Source organism: Musca autumnalis, unplaced genomic scaffold (assembly GCF_047663935.1).
Source record: "Musca autumnalis isolate F117 unplaced genomic scaffold, ASM4766393v1 scaffold_4, whole genome shotgun sequence".
Classification (NCBI taxonomy): Eukaryota; Metazoa; Arthropoda; class Insecta; order Diptera; family Muscidae; genus Musca; species Musca autumnalis.
In genome coordinates this window covers 22,711,494-22,734,181 of record NW_027411977.1, presented here as the reverse complement: position 1 = coordinate 22,734,181, position 22,688 = coordinate 22,711,494, and the positions used below count along the sequence as shown (strand labels likewise).

The 22,688-nt window shown below is 39.6% G+C and overlaps 1 protein-coding gene across 31 annotated transcripts in view; it reads right to left on the bottom strand.

Annotated features, from left to right (window-relative positions):
- LOC141401184 (hippocampus abundant transcript 1 protein) overlaps positions 1-22,688 on the bottom strand; it is an 83,779-nt gene that overhangs the window by 22,104 nt on the left and 38,987 nt on the right. For 15 of the 31 annotated variants that reach the window (XM_073981131.1, XM_073981125.1, XM_073981134.1 and 12 more), the window contains one exon: positions 19,952-21,998. The exons of 9 other annotated variants lie outside the window; for them this stretch is intronic. In XM_073981131.1, the coding sequence (XP_073837232.1) occupies positions 19,952-21,352 (1,401 nt within the window). In that variant the 5' untranslated portion in view covers positions 21,353-21,998. Of the gene's footprint in view, positions 1-19,951; positions 22,222-22,688 lie in introns of those variants that run through there. 7 more of the 31 variants (XM_073981132.1, XM_073981148.1, XM_073981133.1 and 4 more) reach the window with 3 other exon arrangements.

The following is a 22,688-nucleotide window of genomic DNA, read 5'->3' as shown; positions in this document are numbered from 1 at the left end:
TGATGAAGCACATTTTGCTCGTATGAAAGTGTATATTAGAGTGGTTTTATCCTAAAGTGTTTAGTTTTTTTTTTAAATTTTAAGATTGCCAACGTCACAGAAATGAACTGGTAAAATTTGGTCATCGATTGGACAATAAATGTGGCCCTTAGAGTAATTTCGTGAAAATACACCTTTGGTCCCATAGAAATTCCCCACATCATGTGTTGGATCGCGGTCTTCGCGTTGTCAATGAAGATGAACTCCATGGGTCGACTAAATAATAAAAAATACAACAACAACAAAAGAAAAAAACGTCGAGTACTTTTTTGTGCTGGAGAGACGACATAATAGCTTTGTTCCAGAACAAAAAAGTTCTTAAACTTTTTACCACTTTTACACATTTTACCAGAAAACCCGTTCTCTTATACAAAATTGTAAAATGTTCACTTCTCTTTAAACAAACATGGCGTCGAAAGACGCTTTCTTTAAAAACTTTTCACACGAAAATTTTGGGCGAGTAAAAAATTTGTTCCAGCTTTTTTGAAGTTTTTATACCCTCAGCCTTTAGGCTATGAAGGGTATATACACTTTCATACGGGCAAAATGTGCCTCATCGAAATAACGGTTTTAGACCCCAAGTATGTTTGGACGAAATGTGTTTCAGACAATTTGGAGTCGATTGAGCAATGTCCGTCCGTCTGTCTGTCTGTCTGGCTGGCTGGAGCGCACGTTAACTCTCGAACGGATGAACCGATTCGGTTCAAATTTTGGCTTTCGTAATATTTTGCCCAAACTTAGTTTAAGTTCGAAGATGAGCTATATCGGTCCACTCCTTCCGGTACCTCCCCCACAAAAGTTCGAAAATGTTCGGAAAATTTGTAAGCACGATAACTCTGGAAGGGTGTAACCGATTTGGTCTATATTTTGCCCATCGTGGAGCGTGTACCAGACTTAGATCAGGTTTTAATATGGACTCAATCGGTCCACTCCGTAGGGTACCTCCCACACAAAATTTTGGAAAAGTTCAGTTTAGGAACATCTCTCGAATCGCTTTGATTTTTGCTTTAGCAACTTGTATTCACTGCCCTCCATACGACGGTATAAGTTTCATCAGGGGCAAGTCCATACTTCCTGAGAAAATAGCCTGAAAGTTGCAAAAAACCCCTATGACACCGTGTGAGGAGGTTGGAGGGCAAAATAACTCTCGAACAGGTCTGCCGATTCGGTCCAAAGTTTGGCCTTAGTAATATTTTGTCCAAACATAGTTTAAGTTCGAAGATAAGCCATATCGGTCCACTCCTTCAGGTACCTCCACCACAAAAGTTCAAAAATGTTCGGAAAAATTGTGCGTACGATAACTCTTGAAGAGAGTGGCCGAATTGGTCCATACTTTACACATCCTAATATATCTACCAGATATAGATCAGGTTCAAATATGGACTATATTTGTCCACTACATCCGGTACCTCCCACTCAAAATTTCGGATACATGTTCACTTTAAGACCTGCTTTCGAATCACTTTGATTTTTGTTGAAGGGGCAAGTTCATACTACTTGAGCAAACATCCCTGAAGTTCTAAAAAACCCCTATGGTACCATATGTAGTGGCTGGAGATCCATTCTTTTTAGTATCTCCTCCGCAAAACTTTTGATATTAAATCCTGATCAACATTTTTGTCAGTTCAAACGCCCAAAATTTTTAAAACTCCCTAAATACATGCGTTTTTTGGAAAAAAAAATTGTTTCAATATACACAGGCTGAGGGTATATCTCTGTCGGCAAAGCCGACTGATACTTTTTTACTTGTTTTTTTTCATTTTTGCGTTTACGAACTTTTTGAAAAAACTTTTGTGTGAGAAAAAATTTTCTCCATTTTACAAGTTTAACTATTAAAAAGTACTGGAACAAAGCTAATGTCTATTTCCCATCACTTCACTGAGAGGATTGAATTATTCTCTTGTGTAAAGTTTAATGGTAAATTTTAATATTACTATATCTTTTAACCACTGTGAAATGCAAAGTTTGGGTATCCCCTGATTTTATTGTGGTTGTTATCCGGTGTACCATACGAAAAGTCTGGAACAAATTACTTCCACACAATGCAAATTTCTGGATCATCAAAATATACCTCAACATAACACCCAGTGACGTATGGTACAAATATCCATTTAAATTAAGAAGAAAAAACTAAATTGTTTCTTAAAATAGACACAAACAAAGCATGTCCGTCCTCCACAACAACAACAAAACAGCTGACCTTTTATTGGTATTTTTTTAAATAAAAAAATGTGTCTACAACGTTCCTCCTAAATAAATGCCGACACAAATAATTTAAATTATTTATATTCACAAGTTCAACGTTGTGATATGCCGTGGCTAGTGAGTGGTCTGATAATCATCATCATCATCACCCGCAGCAGCAGTAGCAGCATCATCATAACGTCGTCCCTCCACTACACAACACATGAACGGACATACATCACTTATTCCCCAACTGAATTCTTTCTACACAAATAACAACAAACCATTTGATGATGATAATTCCCTTGGCCTCTCTTTGGTGTTTTATATTCTATTGTTGTTGTTGTATAATAAATAATAAGAATAATATTTGTTCATGAAGTAATGGGAATTTTTGTTCTAAATTTAGAATAACCCGAAAAAATTCTGGCAATTTATGTGTCGGGGCTAGCGAGTGCATGGCTGACAGTGAATTTGGATCACATGTTGCTCTTATCAGCAACACGATGAGCCAAGCATTTCATGCACTCTAATTTCTCTTTGGTGGTAATTGTAAAATTTACAATATAAACGTATAAATTGTAAAGACAATTTTCAATGGAGATCTAACAAGTAAAGAAACACATAAGAAAGTATCAGCCAGCTGTGCCGGCAGAGATGTAGCCTAAGCCTCGGACCTGAAAAAGAAGCAAACACAATACTTCCGACATTTATAGGGGGTTTCTGAGTTGTTGTGTGAAAAAATTTCAAAACTATCCGAGATAATCTGTTAATCTGAACTTTTCCCAAATTTTGTGTGGGAGGTAACCAAACTGAAAGACGGGACGGGATATAGTCCATATTCCAACCTGATACCTGACTACACCATTTTCAGAAGTAATTAGTTTAGATTAAATTCGTAACATTTCATTTGTAATTCGACAATTCCATTTGTAATTCGAAGCATTTGAATTGTAATTCAAAAATTCCATTTGTAATTCAAATTATTCTATTTGTAATTCGAATTTTTCTACTTGTAATTTAAATTATTCCATTTGTAATTCGAAACATTTTATTTGTATTTCGAAAAACCAAATATAAAACAAATGCAACCAAAAATTTTGTATTTGTTTTCAAACTGTATATTCGACTTTCAAATTTTATAATTCGAATTACAAATGGACAAATTCGAATTACAAATGGACAAATTCGAAATGAAATAATTCCAATTTAAAATGGAATCCTATTACAAATGGAATTCTCGAATCACAATTAAAATGTTACAATTTACAAATAGAATTTTCGAATTACAATTGAAATGCTTCGAATTACAAACGGAATTCTCGTATTACAATTAAAATGATTCGAATTACTTCTGAAAATGGTGTAGATGAAATAAGACGATGTGCAAAGTTTTGACCAATCAGAAACTCCCTGCGAGAGTTATCTTGCACGAAGAACTTTTTGTAAAAAAATTTCCAAACTATCCGAGAGAAGCTCCTAAACTTCACTTTTTCCGAATTTTGTGTGGGATGTACCCAAAGAAGTGGACAGATATAGTCTATATTCGAACCCGATCTATGCCTGGAAATAACATTACTATATGTAATGTTAAGATAAATTCGGTTACTCTCTTCGAGGGTTGTCGTGTGCACCTTTTTAACAAAAATTTTTGAACTTTTGTGGGAGAGGTGCCGGAAGATGCCGACCGATATTGTCCATTTTCGAACCTGAAACTTAGTTTTGGACAAAATATTACGAATGCCAAATTTTGGACACTGACAGACGGACATGGCTAAATCAACTCCAAATTGTCTGAAACAGATTTCTACCTAAAATACTTGTGGTCTAAACCCAATATTTCGATGAGGCACATTTTTGGCCGTATCAAAGTGTATATACGATACCCTCTTTAGCCTAAAGACTGAGGATATAAGAAGGCTACAAGGATTTTATACCAAAGCCATAAGGTCTTTTAAGAGCAGGTCACAGGGACTTCTTTATAGAAGCCACAAGGTCTTCTAATAGAAGGTCACAAGCTCTTCTTTATGGAAGACCATAGGGTCTTCTTTATAGAAGACCATAGTTTTTTCTTATAGGGGGCCACAAGGTCTTCTTATAGAAGATCGCAACGTCTTCTTATAGAAGGCCAAAAGATCTTCTTATAGGAGGGCTTCTTAGAGAAGGCCACAAGGTCTTATTATAAAGAGCCACAAAGCCTTTGTATAGAAGGCCACAAGGTCTTCTTATAGGAGACCCTAAGAGTTTCTTATAGAAGGCTACAAGAGGTTACTACAGAAGCCCATTACAGAACATTTGTTCCATAGGCCGAACTAAGATAAGATCTCCATTTCTCTCTATTTGTTGCCTCGTACTCTGGAATACCGCACCTTTTCATCTCTTCATTCACTTGTTTGCGCCATGTATTCCTTGGTCTGCTAAATCTGCGTGCACCGCCAAGCGGGTTCATCTTCGCTCATTCTTATGATATGGTCTAGCCAACGCAATCGCTGCATCTCGATACGTTTAACTATATTGATGTCGTTGTATAGCGGATATAGCTCGTGGTTCATGCGACGTCGATATTCACCGTCAAGGCAGATTGGTCCGTAGATCTTTTGAAGAATTTTTCTCTCAAACACACCAAGCACTGCCATGTCTGCTTGTGCAAGTACCCAGGCTTCGGAGCCATACATCAGCACGGGTAGTATCAGTGTTTCGTATAACGTTATTTTTGTTTGATGAGATGTGGCTTTGCTTTTAAACTGCATCTGTTGGCCAATACTTCTTTTTATTTCACAACTGATGTCGTTTGTTGTGTTTACGGAGGTGCCGAGGTAGACGAAGTCTTTGACTACCTCAAAATTATAGGAACCAACTTCCACAGTTGGTCCGAGCTCAATGGACACATTGCACGTCGACACCATTAACTTTGTCTTCTCTCCGTTTACCGCCAGACCCACTTTAGCAGATTCTCCTTCGACCTTCATAAAGGCATCAGTTACTTCTTTTACCGATCGTCCCATGATGTCTATATCATCAGCATAAGCAAGTAACATGTGGCTATTTGTGTAGATTGTGCCACTTCTTTTGACGTTTGCCTCTCGTATAAACTTTTCTAGAAGGATGTTGAAAAGGTCACACGAAAGGCTGTCTCCTTGCCTGAAACCTCTTTTGGTACAAAACTCTTCGGAGAGGTTCGTTCCTATTTTAACTGAGGACCTCGTGTCAGTTAGAGTCATTTTACAAAGCCGAATGAGCTTTGCGGGGATACCAAATTCAGACATTATTTGGAATACCTTTGAACGTAGCGGGCTGTCGAAGGCTGCTTTATAATCAATAAAAAGGTGGTAGGTGTCGATCTGCATCTCTTGGGTCTTCTCCAGGATTTGCCGAAGGATAAATATCTGGTCGATGGTGGACTTGCCAGCCGCATTGGTAGGGTCCAATTATTTCGTTGACCATGGGCTTTAGTTGTTCGCACAATATCCCTGACACTATCTTGTAGGCGATAGGGAGAAGACTTATGCCCCTATGGTTGGAGCATAAAATCTTTCCAGTCGCTCAGGTTCCAATCGTCGGGTACTCGTTCTTCCTGCCAGATTGAGCTAACTATCTGATGCATACACCTTATCAGCGTGTCATACCATTGTCAGATGTTTCACTGTGGAGACTGAATTACCCGACTGTTGGGCCAATGATATTCTCCTTTCCAATTTTGGCATTAAAATAGCCTAGTATAATTTTAATGTCATGGGCTTCTTTGTCTGTTCTTTGGTCTGTTCGTCCTTGTCTTCATTGGGAGCATGAGGGCAAATAAAGCTGATGTTGAAGAATTTTGCTTTTTAATCGAATTGCAGCGAGTCTTTCATTCACTGGGTTGAAACTGGGGACCAGATGTTTTAACCTCCGACCAACTACAAATCCGCAACCAAACTCATGCTTTGTGTCATGGCAGCTATAAGGGGTTCTTATAGGAGGCCCAAGTTGATTTTATGGAAGGCCACAAGGTCTTCTTATAAAAGGGCACAGCGAATTTCATCGAGAGGTTGTTCTTCTTGCGGCAGGAGTTATAAAAGTCTTGCATAAGTTTGAACGCACGCTCAACTCACTGGTTACTTTAGGATTTTTTTTTTTTTTTTTTTTTTTTTGGATATTCATTTGATAGCTTTTAGGTAGTCACTCAGAACTACAGATAGTTCTTCAAAGTCTTCAGCGCGGAACAATTGTCGACTTTATAAAACGGTACTCTATCCTCTCAGTGAAGTGACGGAAGAGAAACATCAAGTCGGTTCTGCAGCCACCTGTTGCTTAATCTCAATTTTACCATTGTTGAAGGCTGCCTTCAATTGAGCACAATTACTCCTGGAATCCAGCCCAAAGAAGTGTAATCGATCTTTGGATATTTAGCCGAGACCCATGGACAAAGAAGTACTCGATGTTTTGTGATTTTGTCGAGACGCTTGGAGCTCACCGAAACTCAATTTCTTTTGCCGGTATTCACGCTTCATCAAAGGAGTGCATCGATATAGTCCATTTTGGAAGGGGATCTTATTTTGGGAGTAATTTCTTTCTACTCTGTCAGGAAGCATGGACTTGGTCTGTAAACAGGACCACAAGGAGTATTATTGGTATAATTTTCCAGGGGATCTTCGAACAGATCCTAAACTGACCTTTACCAAAAATGTTGAGTTACCCTAGGGAAAACACCACTGTGGACTATTTTCGAAGTTAAACTTAATTTGGAAAACATATTAGGAACATCGGTCTACCGGAAGGAGTAGACCGATGTTGCCCAACATCGGACAAAATATAAAAAAGGCCAAATTTTAGAACGATCATTATCGTGCGCCAACCACTACTCATGGTGTCGTAAGGTTTTTTACACCCTTTCGGCAATTTTCTCCACTTTCCTGTATTGCCCATATTCGAACTAGACCTATGTCTCCTTGAAATATTACGATGTGCAAAGTATGGACAAAATCGGTTATTGCCTTCGAGAGAGTTATCGTGCGCCCCATTTTAGCGAAAAGTTTTTAACTTTTGTGGGGAAGGTTCCGGAAGGTGTGGACCGATATTGACCATTTTCGAAGTTAAACTAAGTTTTGGACAAAATATTACGAAGGCCAAATTTTGTATCGAATCGGCTGATCCGTTCAATAGTTATCGTATGCTTCACCACTACACTTCCAACAATTTCAATCTGGCTCTGGGTCTATATCCAGTTCCAGGAAAGTGGCTGCTTCGATGGGATGTAACAACAGATCCACTGGAGTTAGATGAGTAGGTTTGGCTGTTGAAAAGGTGTTTTGTGTCGTGCGGGTCCATGCCGCATACTGAGCAGATGTCTTGCACGGCGCGGTCAATTTCCGCCCAATAGCAATTTAGGCGACTACAATATCCCGAACGTAGTTGAGCCAAAACATCTCTCTGACGCTCCTCAGCTGCGATAGATGGGGGATGTATTTCGAGGATTTTATTCACACTATATTTGCTTATGGCCTTAGCAACTGAAATTCTATTTAAACCTGCTTGATATGCCTGTTGACCAAGGGGTTCTCTCCTATATTGTTGGACCTCCCTCTCTAGAGCATGAATATCCTTCCTGATATGCCAGAATTTGTCGGGCCTAGCCAGCAGATAGCGAAAGCATCTCATTGTGTTGCTTTACTGGAAGAATCTTTGCCTCCTCATGTAGATGGTCAACTGAAGGCTTGAGAAGGCACCCTGTTGCTGTTCTCAGGGCGGCATTCTGGCAGGTTTGTATCTTTTTCCAATTCGTATCACATAATCCCGGGGACCAAACTGGCGCCGCATAGATTACAACAGACCGACCTATCGCGTTATATGTGGTCAACAAGGTTTCATTATCTGCACCCCAAGTGCTGCCGTCTAAGGACTGGATTACCTTGTTCCTCGCACAGATGTCATCAGGATAGGTACGTGACGCCAGGATCGTGCAGGTTAAACAGTTCCGGAGATATCCCCCTCCTTGGGGAACTCCCTGTTTCACTCTTCGGGGTTTGGACATCTTGTTCCTGAAGTCCACGTACGACTGGCCAACAAATAGAAGGTGGTGTACCAGCAGGAACCAAGATCGTAGACTACAGGAATAAAAGCGAAGATGGTTCCTGCTGGTAACCAAGAAGTGGACGCGCATTGCGCAAAGGAATTAGACAGGCAACACCAGAGCAGAGGAAAGTAGCAAGCGACAATAGAAGAAGATAGGCCAACAAATAGAAGATGTACCAGCAGGAACTAAGATCGTAGACTACAGGAAAAAAGCGAAGATGGTTCCTGCTGGTAACCCAGGAAGTAAAATCGTAGACTACAGGGATAAAAGTGATGAGGTAACTAGCACAGAAAGCGGAAAACCATGTACGACGACAACACCAGAGCAGAGGAAAGCAGCAAGCCAAGGCAACATGAGAATGCTACACCAGACAGATGACAATAGAAAGATAGTCAAACAATAGAAGGTTACACCAGACAGACGACAATAGAAGAAGATTGTCCCACAAATCGAAGGTGTACCCAGCAAAAACCACGGAGTAAAATCGTAGACTACAGGAATAAAAGCGAAGATATCGGCAAAGACGACAACGAACAGCAGAGGAAAACAGCAGGAGCAAGCCAGAAAAACATGAGAAAGCTACACCACTAGACAAGACGACCGACCACAATAGAAGATAGTCCCACAAATCGAAGGTGGTGTACCAGCCAGCAGCAGCAGGAATCGTGTGAGTACAACATGGAGGAGCTCTCTGTCAGACGTCAGAAATAAAAGAGGCGCTGACATTGACATTGACAGTGACCACGACCTCATCATAGGTGAAATTAAAATCAAATTGAAAGGCAAAAGAACAACCACCAGACACAGAAACACCGTAGTCCAAAAATAGAGAAAAATTAACCTAATTTCTCAAAGAGTTGAACATAAGATGCAGCTGAAAAACAACAATATCACAAGAGAGCAGTATAAACAACTATCAAAACAAGTGAAGAAAGCTGCAAGAAGAGACAAAAGAAACTTCCTACAAGATCTCTGGCGAAAACAGTAGAGGAAGCAGCAAGAACCAGAACCAAATAAGAAACCTACACCAGACAATAGATAGTCTAACAAATCGAAGGAGTACCAGACACCAATCATGCAGTCAAAACTAGAAGACCTGGAGAGACTTGCTCGCAATGTTGCACTTGAAATTATCATCAGGAACACACAAAGGCCATGACAATCAACAACACCAGTACAGAAAAAAATCATACTTCAAGGCCAAGCAATCCAATATGTCGATAGCTTCTGCAATCTAGGCAGCACGGTAACAATAATTGACTATCCAACGTTTCAATCTTGGCTGGAGTGTTGTCTGCTCAATGTCCTCAAACAGCGTGGAGTGCCCGACTGCATCAAAGGCTTTTGATAAGTCAAGCGCCACCATCACTGTTCTATCGCACGGCCGTCTCTAATCTCTAATATATGTGGTATTGGCATGCAGCGCAGTTGTCGTGCTGTGCTGCTTACGGAATCCATACTGATGATCGGCAACTTGATAGCTATTTCTGATACTGGGGAGGACTAAGGCCTCAAGGGTCTTTGCTACGGGCGACAAAAGCGAATCGGCCTGAACGATTCATTTTGCTGGCATCCTTGCCGGGCTTCCTTAGTGGGACCACCCTGTCCATTTTCCAGACTTTGGGAACAATGAGGGTGGATAGCGACAAGTTGAGAACTTTAGCTGCTTCAGCATCACCATGGAGATTCCGTCAGGGCCCAACGCTTTGGATGATTTAGCGTTCCTGATGGCATTCGCAACATCATCCATTGTAAACTGTGGTTGTTCCTCCTCGGCAGGAAGAGATATAATGCGACATAACACTCTTCTCTTCGCCCTGTCACTGAAATAACTTGCGCATCTCTTCTGGTCAGTTAACGTAACGTCGCCAAACGTGACTGAGGTCTTATCTTCTCTTATTCCAGGATTCGAGAGTGACTTAACCATTGCCCACAATTCACCTATACCGGCTCCAATGTTGCAACTCTTCAGATGATTTAACCACTTGTTCCGCTTAAGATCGCCGACCAGCCTGTTAACTTCCAGCGTCAGCTTCCTGGGTTCATTAGGGTTGGTTCGACGAAGCTCATCACGCTCATTTGCTAATACCATCGCCTCTGCCCGGAAGTTTGTGTACATATTTGTTGACAGATATAGTCCATATTTCTACCTACGAGAGTTATCGAGCACACCACTTTAATGAAAAGTTTTCAACTTTTGTGGTGGAGGTTCCCGAAGGATTGGACCGATACGACCCATCTTCGAAGTTAAGCTAAGACTGGACATTACGAAGGCCAACTTTTGGATCGAATCGGTTGATCCGTTCGAGTGTTATTGTGCGCTCCAGCCAGTCAGACCGACAAACGGACGGACATAGCTTAATCGACTACAAATCCTTGTCCAAACATACTTGGGGTATAAGACCACTATTTCGATGAGTCACATCTTGGCCGTATGAAAGTGTATATACCCTTGTTAGTTTAAAGACTGAGGGTATAATAATTCCTAATTATTTTCTAGCAGAATAAATGGTAGAATATAAAGTCTTACCATCGAAGTTGCCTAAACGGTGCTTCTATTCCTTTCAATATTATATTTAAAAACACTTCTACCCATTAACTTTCAACTCTTTTAAACAAATTTAGATATTGACTTTTGGTCTTTGAGAACTTCCGATTGAAAGCCATGCCAACAGAATGTCAAAAAAATTCGTGGGTAAACAAAAACAAATCCCAAAAATAAAATACCCAGTGTTTACCCACCAACCTGCGAACCACCAAGCAACCAAAAAAAATGTATTGTCAAGCGTTAGTGAATTGTAAAGCAAATATTTGTGTAGCCATTTGGATGTTTGTCAATTACAATGCGTGCGTTAATGCGTTGTGTGTGTGTGTGTGTTGTGGTGTTGCGAAGGTGAGAAGGTTGTTGTTGCACGTGATATTTATAATCTAATGAAATCAAAACGAGAATATCCCTAGAGGTATTTTTTTAGCTGGTATGTATTTTTTCTAAGCCCTTGACGTCAATAAATAATAAATATTTAAATAAAACATCTTTCTTTGCCCTCGGCTTTCAGGACAAAGGAAAAGTTTTTGGGCCTAAAGAGGGTGTAAATTGTAAATAAATATTTGTCCAGGGAGTTCGTGATATCAGGTGATACTTACATTTAACATGATTTCTGTAGGGATAGGTAAGTCGACTTTCAATTAACCGATTAATCAACTTTTGCAGTCAAAAGTCGAAAAATCGCAGTCGAATTTTGTCTGGAGGGAAGGAAAATCGCATAATCGATTATCTTGTGATTGATTTCGAATTTGTTTACTTAGCGGTTTTACAGTTCAAAAAGAAATTCGTAAATCGACGAATAGTCCATTATAATCGATTTTCTGCGGTTATGAAAAAGTCGAAAGTCGAGTTTTAAGACAACTGAAATAATTGCCAGATCGAAAAATCCAATTTTTATTTTAAGACCAAAATCGAAAAGTTGAAAAGTCGATTATTGCTTTCCATTACCTATCCCTGGCTTTCTGATTCCCCGATCAGAAATACGTATGTATATGGCAAACGTTAAAAGACCGTGGAGCGTATACTTATGAATTTAAAAGTGGTTTACATCACTTATACGTCCCGAAGTTTCAAAGGAAGCAAATGGCTTTTCTACTTTTTATACCCTACACCACCTTGTGGTGAGGTGTATTATGCCCTTGTGCATAAGTTTATAACATGCAAAAGGAAACGAGATGGACCCACAGTTCCTTTTAGGGATATACATAGAATCCCTTTCTGAGTCGATTTACGCATGTCCGTCTGTCTGTCCGTCTGTCCATGTAATTTTGTAAAGAAAGTACAAGTTTTTTTTTTGTCAAAGGACGAACGCTATTTATTTTGGTAAAAATCGGTTCAGTTTTGGATATAGCCCCCATATATATCTTCGCCCGATTTAAGGCATTTGGTGCACGAAACACGCTATATATGTCCGATTTCAATAAAATTTGGAATGTGCGACGGAATTTAGTCTAGAAGTAAGTGTGCCAAATTATATAGAAATCGTTTCGGATTTGGATTATATTTTCGCCCGATTTAAGGCGTTTGGTGCACGAAACACGCTATATATGCCCGATTTCAATGACATTTGGAATGTGCGACGGTATTTAGTCTAGAAATAAGTGTTGCCAAATTGTATAGAAATTGGTTCAAATTTGGATATAGCTCCCGTATATATTCTTGTCCGATTTTAGGTATTTAATGTACGAAACGCGCTATATATGTCCGATTTGGCCTAGAAATACTTACTTACTTAGCTGGCCCATAACAGAACATTTGTTCCATAGAGCGAGCTAAGAAAAGATATCCAATTCTCTCTGTTTCGTGCTTCGCTTTTTGGAATACCGCGCCTTGACATCTCTTCATCCACTTGTTTGCGCCATCTATTCTTTGGCCTGCCAATTCCCATGTGGCTCGAATTTATACACCTTTTTAGCGGGTTCATCATCGCTCATTCTTATGATATGGCCTAGCCAACGCAATCGCTTCATCTCGATACGTTTAACTGTATTGATGTCGTTGTATAGCAGATACAGCTCGCGGTTCATGCGACGGCGTAGATCTTTCGAAGAATTTTTCTCCCAAACACGCCAAGCACTGCCTTATCTGCTTGAGCAAGTACCCAGGCTTCGGAACCATACATCAGCACGGGTAGTATCAGTGTTTTGTAAAGCGTTATTTTTGTTTGACGAGTTGTGGCTTTGTTTTTAAAGTGCTTACTTAAGCCATAGTAGCATCTGTTGGCCAATACAATTCTTATTTTTATTTCACAACTGATGTCGTTTGTTGTGTTTACGGCGGTGCCGAGGTATACGAAGTCTTTTACTACCTCAAAATTATAGGAACCAATTTCAACAGTTGATCCGATCTCAATGGACGCATTGCGCGTCGACACCATCAGCTTGGTCTTCTCGCCGTTTACAGCCAGACCCACTTTAGCAGATTCTCCTTCGACCATTTATAAAGGTATCGGTTACTTCTTTTACTGATCGTCCCATGATGTCTATGTCATCAGCATAAGCAAGTAACATGTGGCTATTGGTGTAAATTGTGCCATTTCTTTTGACATTTGCACCTCGTATTACCTCTTCCAGCAAAATGTTGAATAGGTCACACGAAAGGCTGTCTCCGTGTCTGAAACCTCTCTTGGTACTGAACTGTTCGGAGAGGTTCTTTGCAATTTTAACTGAGAATATAGCATCAGTTAAAGTCATCTTACAAAGCCGGATGAGCTTTGCGGGGATACCAAATTCAGACATTGCATGGAATACCTTTGAACGAAGCGGACTGTCGAAGGCTGCTTTATAATCGACAAAAAAGCGATATGTGTCGATCTGCATCTCTTGGGTCTTCTCCAGGATTTGCCGCAGGGTAAATATCTGGTCAATGGTGGAATTGCCAGGTCTAAAGCCACATTGGTATGGTCCAATAATATCGTTGACCATTGGCTTTAGTCGTCCGCACAATATCCCTGACACTATCTTGTAGGCAATAGGGAGAAGACTTATGCCCCTATAGTTGGATCATACAGTCTTATCTCCTTTCTTGTGGACGGGACACAGGATGTTCAGGGTTCAACCGTCGGGTACGCGTTCTTCTGCCAGATGGTGCTAACTAGCTGATGCACACACCTTATCAGCGTGTCGCCTCCGGTTTTAAACAGCTCGGCTGGTAAGCCATCGGTTCCTGCTGCTTTATTATTCTTCAGCCGGTTGATTGCTGTTTTTACCTCATCTCGGCCGGGCGGTATACATTCTATACCATCTTCTGGGATTGGATCTGTGGTATCATCGTCTTCGCTACTATTGGATACCAGCAGATTGGAGAAATGTTCCTTCCATATCCTGAGCACGCTATCTGTATCTGTTACCAGATTACCTTGCTGGTAGCTACAGGGGGATGTGCCTGTACCAAAGCCATCTGTTTGATGTTTTACTCTTTGGTAGAATTTTCGGACTTCATTCTGGCTCCTGTACATCTCGATTTTTTCACACTCCCGCTTTTCCATGTCTCTCTTTTTCTTGCGGAAAAGACGTTTCTCTTCTCTTCTTTTCTCCCGATATCTCTCTCGCGCGCTACGCGTTGCTACTGATTGCAAAGTAGCTCTATATGCCGCATTTTTCTCTTCGGAAGCAGCACGACACTCCTGATCATACCATGAATTCCTTTGTGTAGGTCTCTGGTATCCAAGTATGGATTTTGCGGCTGTTTGCATGGAGTGGGCAATATTTTGCCATTGTGTTGTTATGTTATCGGGACAAGGAGTGCTCTCATTAAGCAATTGGGCTAGTTGAGTGGAATATCCTGTGGCTATCTGTTGTGTTTGCAGCTTACCGATGTCTAACTTTCGTGTTGTATCTGTTCGTACTTTATTTGCAACGTTTAGACAGGTACGCACCTTTGCTGCAACAAGGTAGTGGTCCGAATTAATGTTTGCACCTCGGAACGATCCTACATCCAACACGCTCGATGAGTGTCTTCCATCTATCACAACATGATCAATTTGATTATTTGTTCTTTGATCTGGAAACAGCCAGGTGCTCTTATGAATATCAAGATGATTAAATATGGTACTGCTAACTACCATGTTTTTTGCTGCTGCAAAGTCTCTCAGCCTCATACCATTGTCAGATGTTTCACTGTGGAGACTGAAATTCCCGACTGTTGGTCCAAAGATATTCTCCTTTCCAATTTTGGCATTAAAATCGCCTAGAATAATTTTAATGTCATGGGCAGGGCAGCGGTCATATGTTTCTTCTAAGCGCTCGTAAAATATATCTTTGGTCTGCTCGTCCTTTTCTTCAGTGGGAGCATGAGCGCAAATAAAGATGACGTTGAAGAATTTAGCTTTTATTTTATTATAGAATTGCAGCAAATCTTTCATTCACTGGGGTGAAGCTGGATAACAGATGTTTTAGTCTCCGACTAACTACAAATCCGCAACCAAACTCATGCTTTACGTCATGGCAGCTATAATACAGTGCGTCACCTTTAGGTGTTGTTGTGACGCCTTTCCCTATCCATCGTATTTCCTGTATGGCAGTAATATCGGCCTTGTACTTTTCAAGTACGTCTGCCAATGCGAAGACTGCACCTTCTCTATAAAGAATGCGAACATTCCAGGTGCAGATTCGCAGATCATGGTCCTTAAAACGTTTGCGGGGTTCGTCAACTTTAAAGGGGTTCGTTTTTCTTTTCTTTAGTTTTTTCATAGCAGGCTGTTTTTTCTAGGGAAGGGTTCTTATGGGTGAAAACGCGGCACATGTTAGCTCACTACCCTTAACAGGTGTTAAATGCAGTTCCCCAGGTGTCCACTTGAGATGAAAGGGGGACCAAGATAAATCCTGGGCTTTGCCATGTTAAAACCGGTCAGGAACGTTCCTTAATAAATAGCAGTGACCGCAAATATTATGCTTACATTGACCAGTACGTCATTCGCCAGGTAGTAACAACTCCATAAAACAGTTAAATCGAATAGTTCGATTCGCAATGACTTCAAAAAAAAAAAAAAAAAAAACATAAAACAAAGATTCATATCTGAAAAATAAGCCCCAGTGAGTGTCACTGATACACTGATGCGTTATGTTTTATTATTCGTGTGGTAGGCAAGAAGCGATATGTGGAGCTTTTTCGCTATATGAGGTCTGGATCCGCATCTATAGAATTACACTCTTCTAATAAATTTTATGCCTTCGTTGGTATTGTTTGGATATCCCATAGGCCGGGGCGATTTGTATGGAAGGAAAAAAGTGATAGTGGGCGCCTGAAGTTTCTGATTCTTGGGATTGTACTGAGCAAAAAAGTCCACTAGACCATATGTATACGGTGAAAATCGAGCCCCCGGATTTTGACTTGAAATTTTTTTTCAAGGATATTTTGGTCAAACCATATCTCAGAAACTTGACCTATCCTGAAAATTTCCTTTTGCGTTCTTAGTACACTCACCAAGGGCTTTCATCTACAAAAAGAAATTTGCACCCACTGACTTTGAGTCAAATTTTGTAGCACAGTGTAATTTATCAATATTTTCCGAAAAATGTGCACTTTCTCGGAGCCATAACTGCCTGAAGGAGCGTTCCAATGCTTTTGCGATGTACTAGAGAGTTCTTAATTATTGTCTTGGCTACAATTTTTGTCTTTGTGTTGGATCGAAAATCTCAGTGGTTTGGCTGTTACATCGTGCCAAAATATCCAAAAAACCTTGAAAAGAAACTTCAAGTCAAAATCCGGGGGCTCGATTTTCACCGTAGATATATGGTCTACACCTTTTTCCAGATGTAATTCGAAACATTTTAGTTGTAATTCGTAACATTTCATTTGTAATTCGAATTATTCCATTTGTAATTCGAATTATTCCATTTGTAATTCTAATTATTTCATTTGAAATTCGAATCATTCCATTTGTAATTCGAATTATTCCATTTGAAATTCGGATTATTTTATTTGAAATTACAAAGCAAATCATTCGAATTACAAATGGAATAATTCGAATTACAAATGGAATAATACGAATTACAAATGGAATATTTCGAATTACAAATGGAATAATTCGAATTACAAATGGAATTCTCGAATTACAATTAAAATAATTCGAATTACATCTGAAAAAGGTGTAGTGGACTTTTTTGCTCAGTACAATCCCAATAATCAGAAAATCCAGGCGCCCGTCGTGGTGTTCAAATCGCCCCACCCTAATATCCTAACAATGCTTTTGGATAACATTTATGTATAGCTTTTTTAAGCACTTTTTATCACCAAGTGAAAATTTATTTATGGGGTATAAACTTGACTTTACATTGGAAAAACAAGCTTTCAAATATTTTTTTTTTCAATCGAGTAGAGAGTCGGGACACTAAACATAAACTCATTTTGAAATTTGCGTATCGAACTATCCACAAGAAAATATTGTTCTTTTAATTTTCAAATTATTTTAAATATTTTTTTTTTAACACACATCCGTCGTATAATGCACACATCAAAGCATTGGATAGTGTTGTAGTTTTAATTTTCAATATGTGCTAAAACGAAAAAATTGTTTTTGTAAAGTTTAGTTAATTATTTTGTCATTTGGTTTCATAAAAATAATGTTTACGCTTCTGCCCCATTAAATCTGATTTAAGTTTCCAGAATTGACCCTATTGATTGTAATGAAGTACTGATGTTACGCTAAATCGATCGTAGGATTTAATAAAAATTAAAAAATGTACTAGGATTAATGATATTAACAAATACTTTGTCCTTATAATTAATGTACGACTTTCGCTTGGTGCTAAAATTCTTAGTACTTGAGCTAATTTAATTTTTTTAACAATGTAAACGGGGTTGATTATTTTCTTATTTCGTGTTTTTAAATTGTCGACTAAATGGACTTTTGTGTCGGAGATATAAGTCAGATGTACAGGAGCCAGAATGAAGTCCGAAAATTCTACCAAAGAGTCAAGCATCAAACTGATGGCTTTGGTACAGGCACATCCTCCTGTAGAGACCAGCAAGGTAATTTGGTAACTGATACATATAGTGTACTCAGGATATGGAAATAACATTTTTCAAAACTGTTGGTATCCAATAGCAGCGAAGACGACGCAGATACCAAAGTTCCAATCCCAGAAGATGGTATTGAATGTATACCGCCCAGCCAAGATGAGGTAAATAAATCGGCTGAAGAATAATAAGGCAGCAGGAGCCGATGGCTTACCAGCCGAGCTGTTCAAAACCGGAGGCGACACGCTGATAAGGTGTATTCATCAGCTAGTTAGCACCATCTGACAGGAAGAACGAGTACCCGACCATTGGAACCTGAGTATCCTGTGCCCCGTCCACAAGAAGGGAGATAAGACTGTATGCTCTAACTATAGGGGCATAAGTCTACTCCCTATTGCCTACAAGATCGTGTCAGGGATATGCGAACGACTAAAGCCTATAGTCAACGAGATAATTGGACCATACCATTGCGGCTTTAGACCTGGCAAGTCCACCATTGACCAGATATTTACCCTGCGGCAAATCCTGGAGAAGACCCAAGAGATGCAGATCGACTCCTACCACCTTTTTGCCGATTATAAAGCAGCCTTCGACAGCCCGCTGCGTTCAAAGGTTTTTCAAGCCATGTCTGAATTTGGTATCCCCGCAAAGCTCAATCGGCTTTGTAAAATGACTCTAACTGACACAAGATCTTCAGTTAAAATAGGAAAGAACCTCTCCGAAGGGTTTTGTACCAAAAGGGGTTTCAGGCAAGGAGACAGTCTTTCGTGTGATCTTTTCAACATTCTGCTAGAAAAGGTTATACGAGAGGCAAACGTCAAAAGAAGTGGCACAATCTACACCAATAGCAACATTTTACTTGCTTATGCTGATGATATAGACATCATGAGACGATCAGTAAAAGAAATAACCGATACCTTTATGATGAAGGTCGAAGGAGAACTTGCTAAAGTGGGTCTGGCGGTAAACGGCGGGAAGACCAAGTTGATGGTGTCGACGTGCAATGCGTCCATTGAGCTCGGACCGACTGTGGAAGTTGGTTCCTATAATATTGAGGTAATAAAAGACTTTATCTACCTCGGCACCTCCGTAAACACAACAAACGACATCAGTTGTGAAATAAAAAGAAGAATTGTATTGGCCAACAGATGCTACTTTGGTTTAAGTAAGCAGTTTAAAAACAAAGCCACATCTCGTCAAACAAAAATAACGCTCTACAAAACACTGATACTACCCGTGCTGGTGTATTTGAGAGAAAAATTCTTCGAAAGATCTACGGACCAATCTGCGTTGACGGTGAATATCGACGTCGCATGAACCACGAGCTGTATCTGCTATACAACGACATCAATATTGTTAAACGTATCGAGATGCAGCGATTGCGTTGGCTAGGCCATATCAAAAGAATGAGCGATGATGAACCCGCTAAAAAGGCGTATAAATAGGGACCGCTTGGCGGTGCACGCAGAATTGGCAGGCTAAGGAATAGGTGGCGAAAACAAGTAGATGATGAGATGAAAAGGCGCGGTATTCCAGAGTGCGAAGCAACAAATAGAGAGAATTAGAGATCTTTTCTTAGTTCGGCCTATAGAACAAATGTTCTGTAATGGGCTAGCTAAGTAAGTAAGTAGATATAAGACAATTAAATAAATGTCTTTAGGTGAACAACTTTAGATGGATCCACTGTAAATGGGAAACGTTAAAGGACCATGAAGCGTATACTTATGAATTTTAAAGAGGTTTACATCACTTATACGACCCGTCGTTTCAAAGGAAGCAAATGACTTTTAGACTTTTTTAATTATTTCCAGTTGCACTATTGAATGGATTTTTGACGAAATAAAATAACATTATTGGTCATTGTTTAAAGCTTAAATAAGATTTTAAGCTTAATGACCTGTGAAGCAAAACATTGAACTTGTGATCAGTCAATTTGTATAAAACTAACAACATTTCCCGACTGCTCGGTCCAGCTTTCCAGGAAAATGTTTTAAAACAGAGTTTTAGGACAAACATCCATTATTTAGAACAATTTTTGATTAGCTTTGATTTTGTAAAAGTCATTTTTCAAAACCCTTAAAAATACAATTTTAAAATTCTAAAATTCAAATTCTAAAATTCATATTCCATTTAATATTTTTCTTATAGCTTTTCTTTTTTTTTCTATTCACCTGAAATCGTAGACATATCCAAGTTAATGAACTCCAAATACGACTTTTTGGCTCCGTTATGGATAGCGTGGTGTTAGCTGTATGCACTGAATGTTGTGAGATTACCGAACGATGTGAGGCGGCCGATAGGGAACGTTGATGATGGCGGCGACCCGTCACCCCAATACCACCCACTGAGGTGGGTAAATCCAACGATGTTGAACCCTTAATTGTAATGTTGTCCTGCAGGGCAGCACTGGGATGGGTTAAAAGCATTGTGGGTACACTTAGAACCGTTGAATTAACACGCCGATGGGTGGGTGCAATGGGCGGGGGTGGTGGTGCTGCTGATGCTGTGGCAATTGATGAACGATGTCCCACATAACGTTGGGATGTCCGGGCAAGGTGTGAGGCAGGTGAATTGTTGGTATTGTCTAGATCAATTTCTGTAGTTGTTGTGGCCAAAGAACCTGAGATATTGTCATCAATGTGGCTGGTTATGTGACCTAAGTTATTTGGGCCGCCAGCACCACTATTTGGTATGTGTGGTGTGTGAATTTGCGGTTGTTGTTGTTGTTGTTGAGGGACCCTGGGGGAACTTGAATTACTACCCCTGCTACCACTGGTCTGGCTGTAACGTTGTAAGGCAGCTGCGGCCGCCGCTGCTGATACATCGGCCACATCAGCTGTGGTGGGTGTGGAAGAAAAAGTATAGGAATCATCGCAAGAGTTGTCGGTTAGATCTTCATTGGAACCCTCTACCTCTTCATTAAGGGCAGCAGCAACAACATCATCATCATCGTCGTCGTCATTGTCCTCCTTGCCACTGCCGTGTATACAGGCACTAAATGTTGTTGAAGTACCTGCCCTATCTGCAGGCAAGGCAATAACCACTGCCTGAGGATAGCTAACCGGGGATTTAATTTCATTTTCTATATAGGCTGTGGTGGTGTGCTGATGATGGCAGGGTTTTTTCCTCACAGCATTGCCGGAAATCCGACGCCCCAAAATATATTTTGAGGGACGGGCCTCATTTGTTGGTGTACTAAGACTTTTATTGTCACTGGATAAATCACCATCCTCATCATCATTGTCGCTGGCTACGTCCAAGTCACTATCGCTGCTGACATCTATGTTGTTCATGGGATGGCCATTGTGGCGATGTTGCTGTTTTTCTGCTTCAATGTCTTGGTCAACTTCTTCATCTTCGGGTTCATCGATTTCAAAACTAGTATCATTGTCGCCAGCAGCAGCAATAACAACAACAGTGTCTATGTTGTTGCAATGGGCTTTATTACGCCGTTGTTCATGGCCATCTTCTGCTAACACCACCACCACCGAAGAATCTTCCTTGGCGACACCATGTGAGGAGGATGAGGATGATTTCGGTAAACTACCATTGCCAGAGGCACGTCGTATCATGACTGTGGCAACTTTTCAAACCACTGGCCTACTTGCTGCTGGGTGGCTTGGCTTTGTTGTGCGTATTTGTTGCAGTTCCAATTCTAATTCCAAATTTCAATAGCATTGGTTGCCGGAACTCCAGTCGGTTTGTTGTTGTTGTTGTTTGTACTTCTCCTTGGGTATGCTGCTTATATAAGTAGTGTTGGCTATTGGCTTTATAATGTTGAACATTGATTTTTGTTTGTTTGTTAAAGGGATAGAGATTAGGTTTTCAAAACTTGTTTTCTTTAAAAAATTGCACTCAATTTAATTGCACTAGGAATTTTCGTTATCTTCTTTTCTTCTTAGGTAAAATTCTTGTTATCACACTCAGTTCGTTTCTCTAACTCAGCATAACTTTGAAAGCTTGTTTTATTGTGGTTAGTAGATACGTTTATTTATTTTAATTTATTATTTTATTTATTTTATTTATTTTATTTTTTATTTTTTTTGTTTTGCTTAGCAATCACAGTCACAGATATTTCTTAAGATCAACACCAAAACAATATTTCTTTTGTTGCAATACTTAAAGCCTTTTCAAAAAATTCAGTTACTTAAAATAATTTTGCAATTGATTTCGTTACATTTTTGTAAATATTTTTTAAATTTTTTTCACTTGTCGTTCCTAAACATTGATGAGAAAAAATAATTTAAAAATAATTTAAGTTTTTTTTTTTTTGGCTAATTTGTTTTCCAGCCACACTTGAAACTTCGTTGTGTTAAACTTGAAATTTCCTCTTGTAATGGTTGTTTTTATTTTCTTTTCTTATTATTCATTTTTGCTCTTCTTCTTTCATTTGCCCGTCCGTCCGTCCGTCTGTTCATTCATTCATTGATTTTTTGTTTCTTCTTCTTCTATGTTTGGATAGAAGCCAAATTGTCAAGAGAAACAATAACAAATAGCGTAGGTAACAGCAGAGTGATAGAAGAGAACAAATATTTACTCACAGAAACACACTCAGAGATGAACTCACATTGACATAAGCACACACACTCTCACTCACTCACTCACTCTGTCGCCGTTATCCTCTCTAGGCAAATGTGGGCAAATGTATACAAAATATGAATGACTACTGTTATATTCTGATGTTGTTGATGGTATTGTTGTTGCTGTTGGAACCTTATGGCCATTATTTATAGTTTTTGTTTTCATTTTGTTGCTGTGATTGTTGGCCGTGTGTCGTTATTGTTCGTCGTCGTTGATACTTCAAAAAAATTACAAGGACACTTTTCGTGAAAGTTCGCCATAGTGTTACAGTTATTGTTGGGCTTTGTGCCCACGATGGCTGTGGTTAGGTCGTTTTTTTATTTTTTT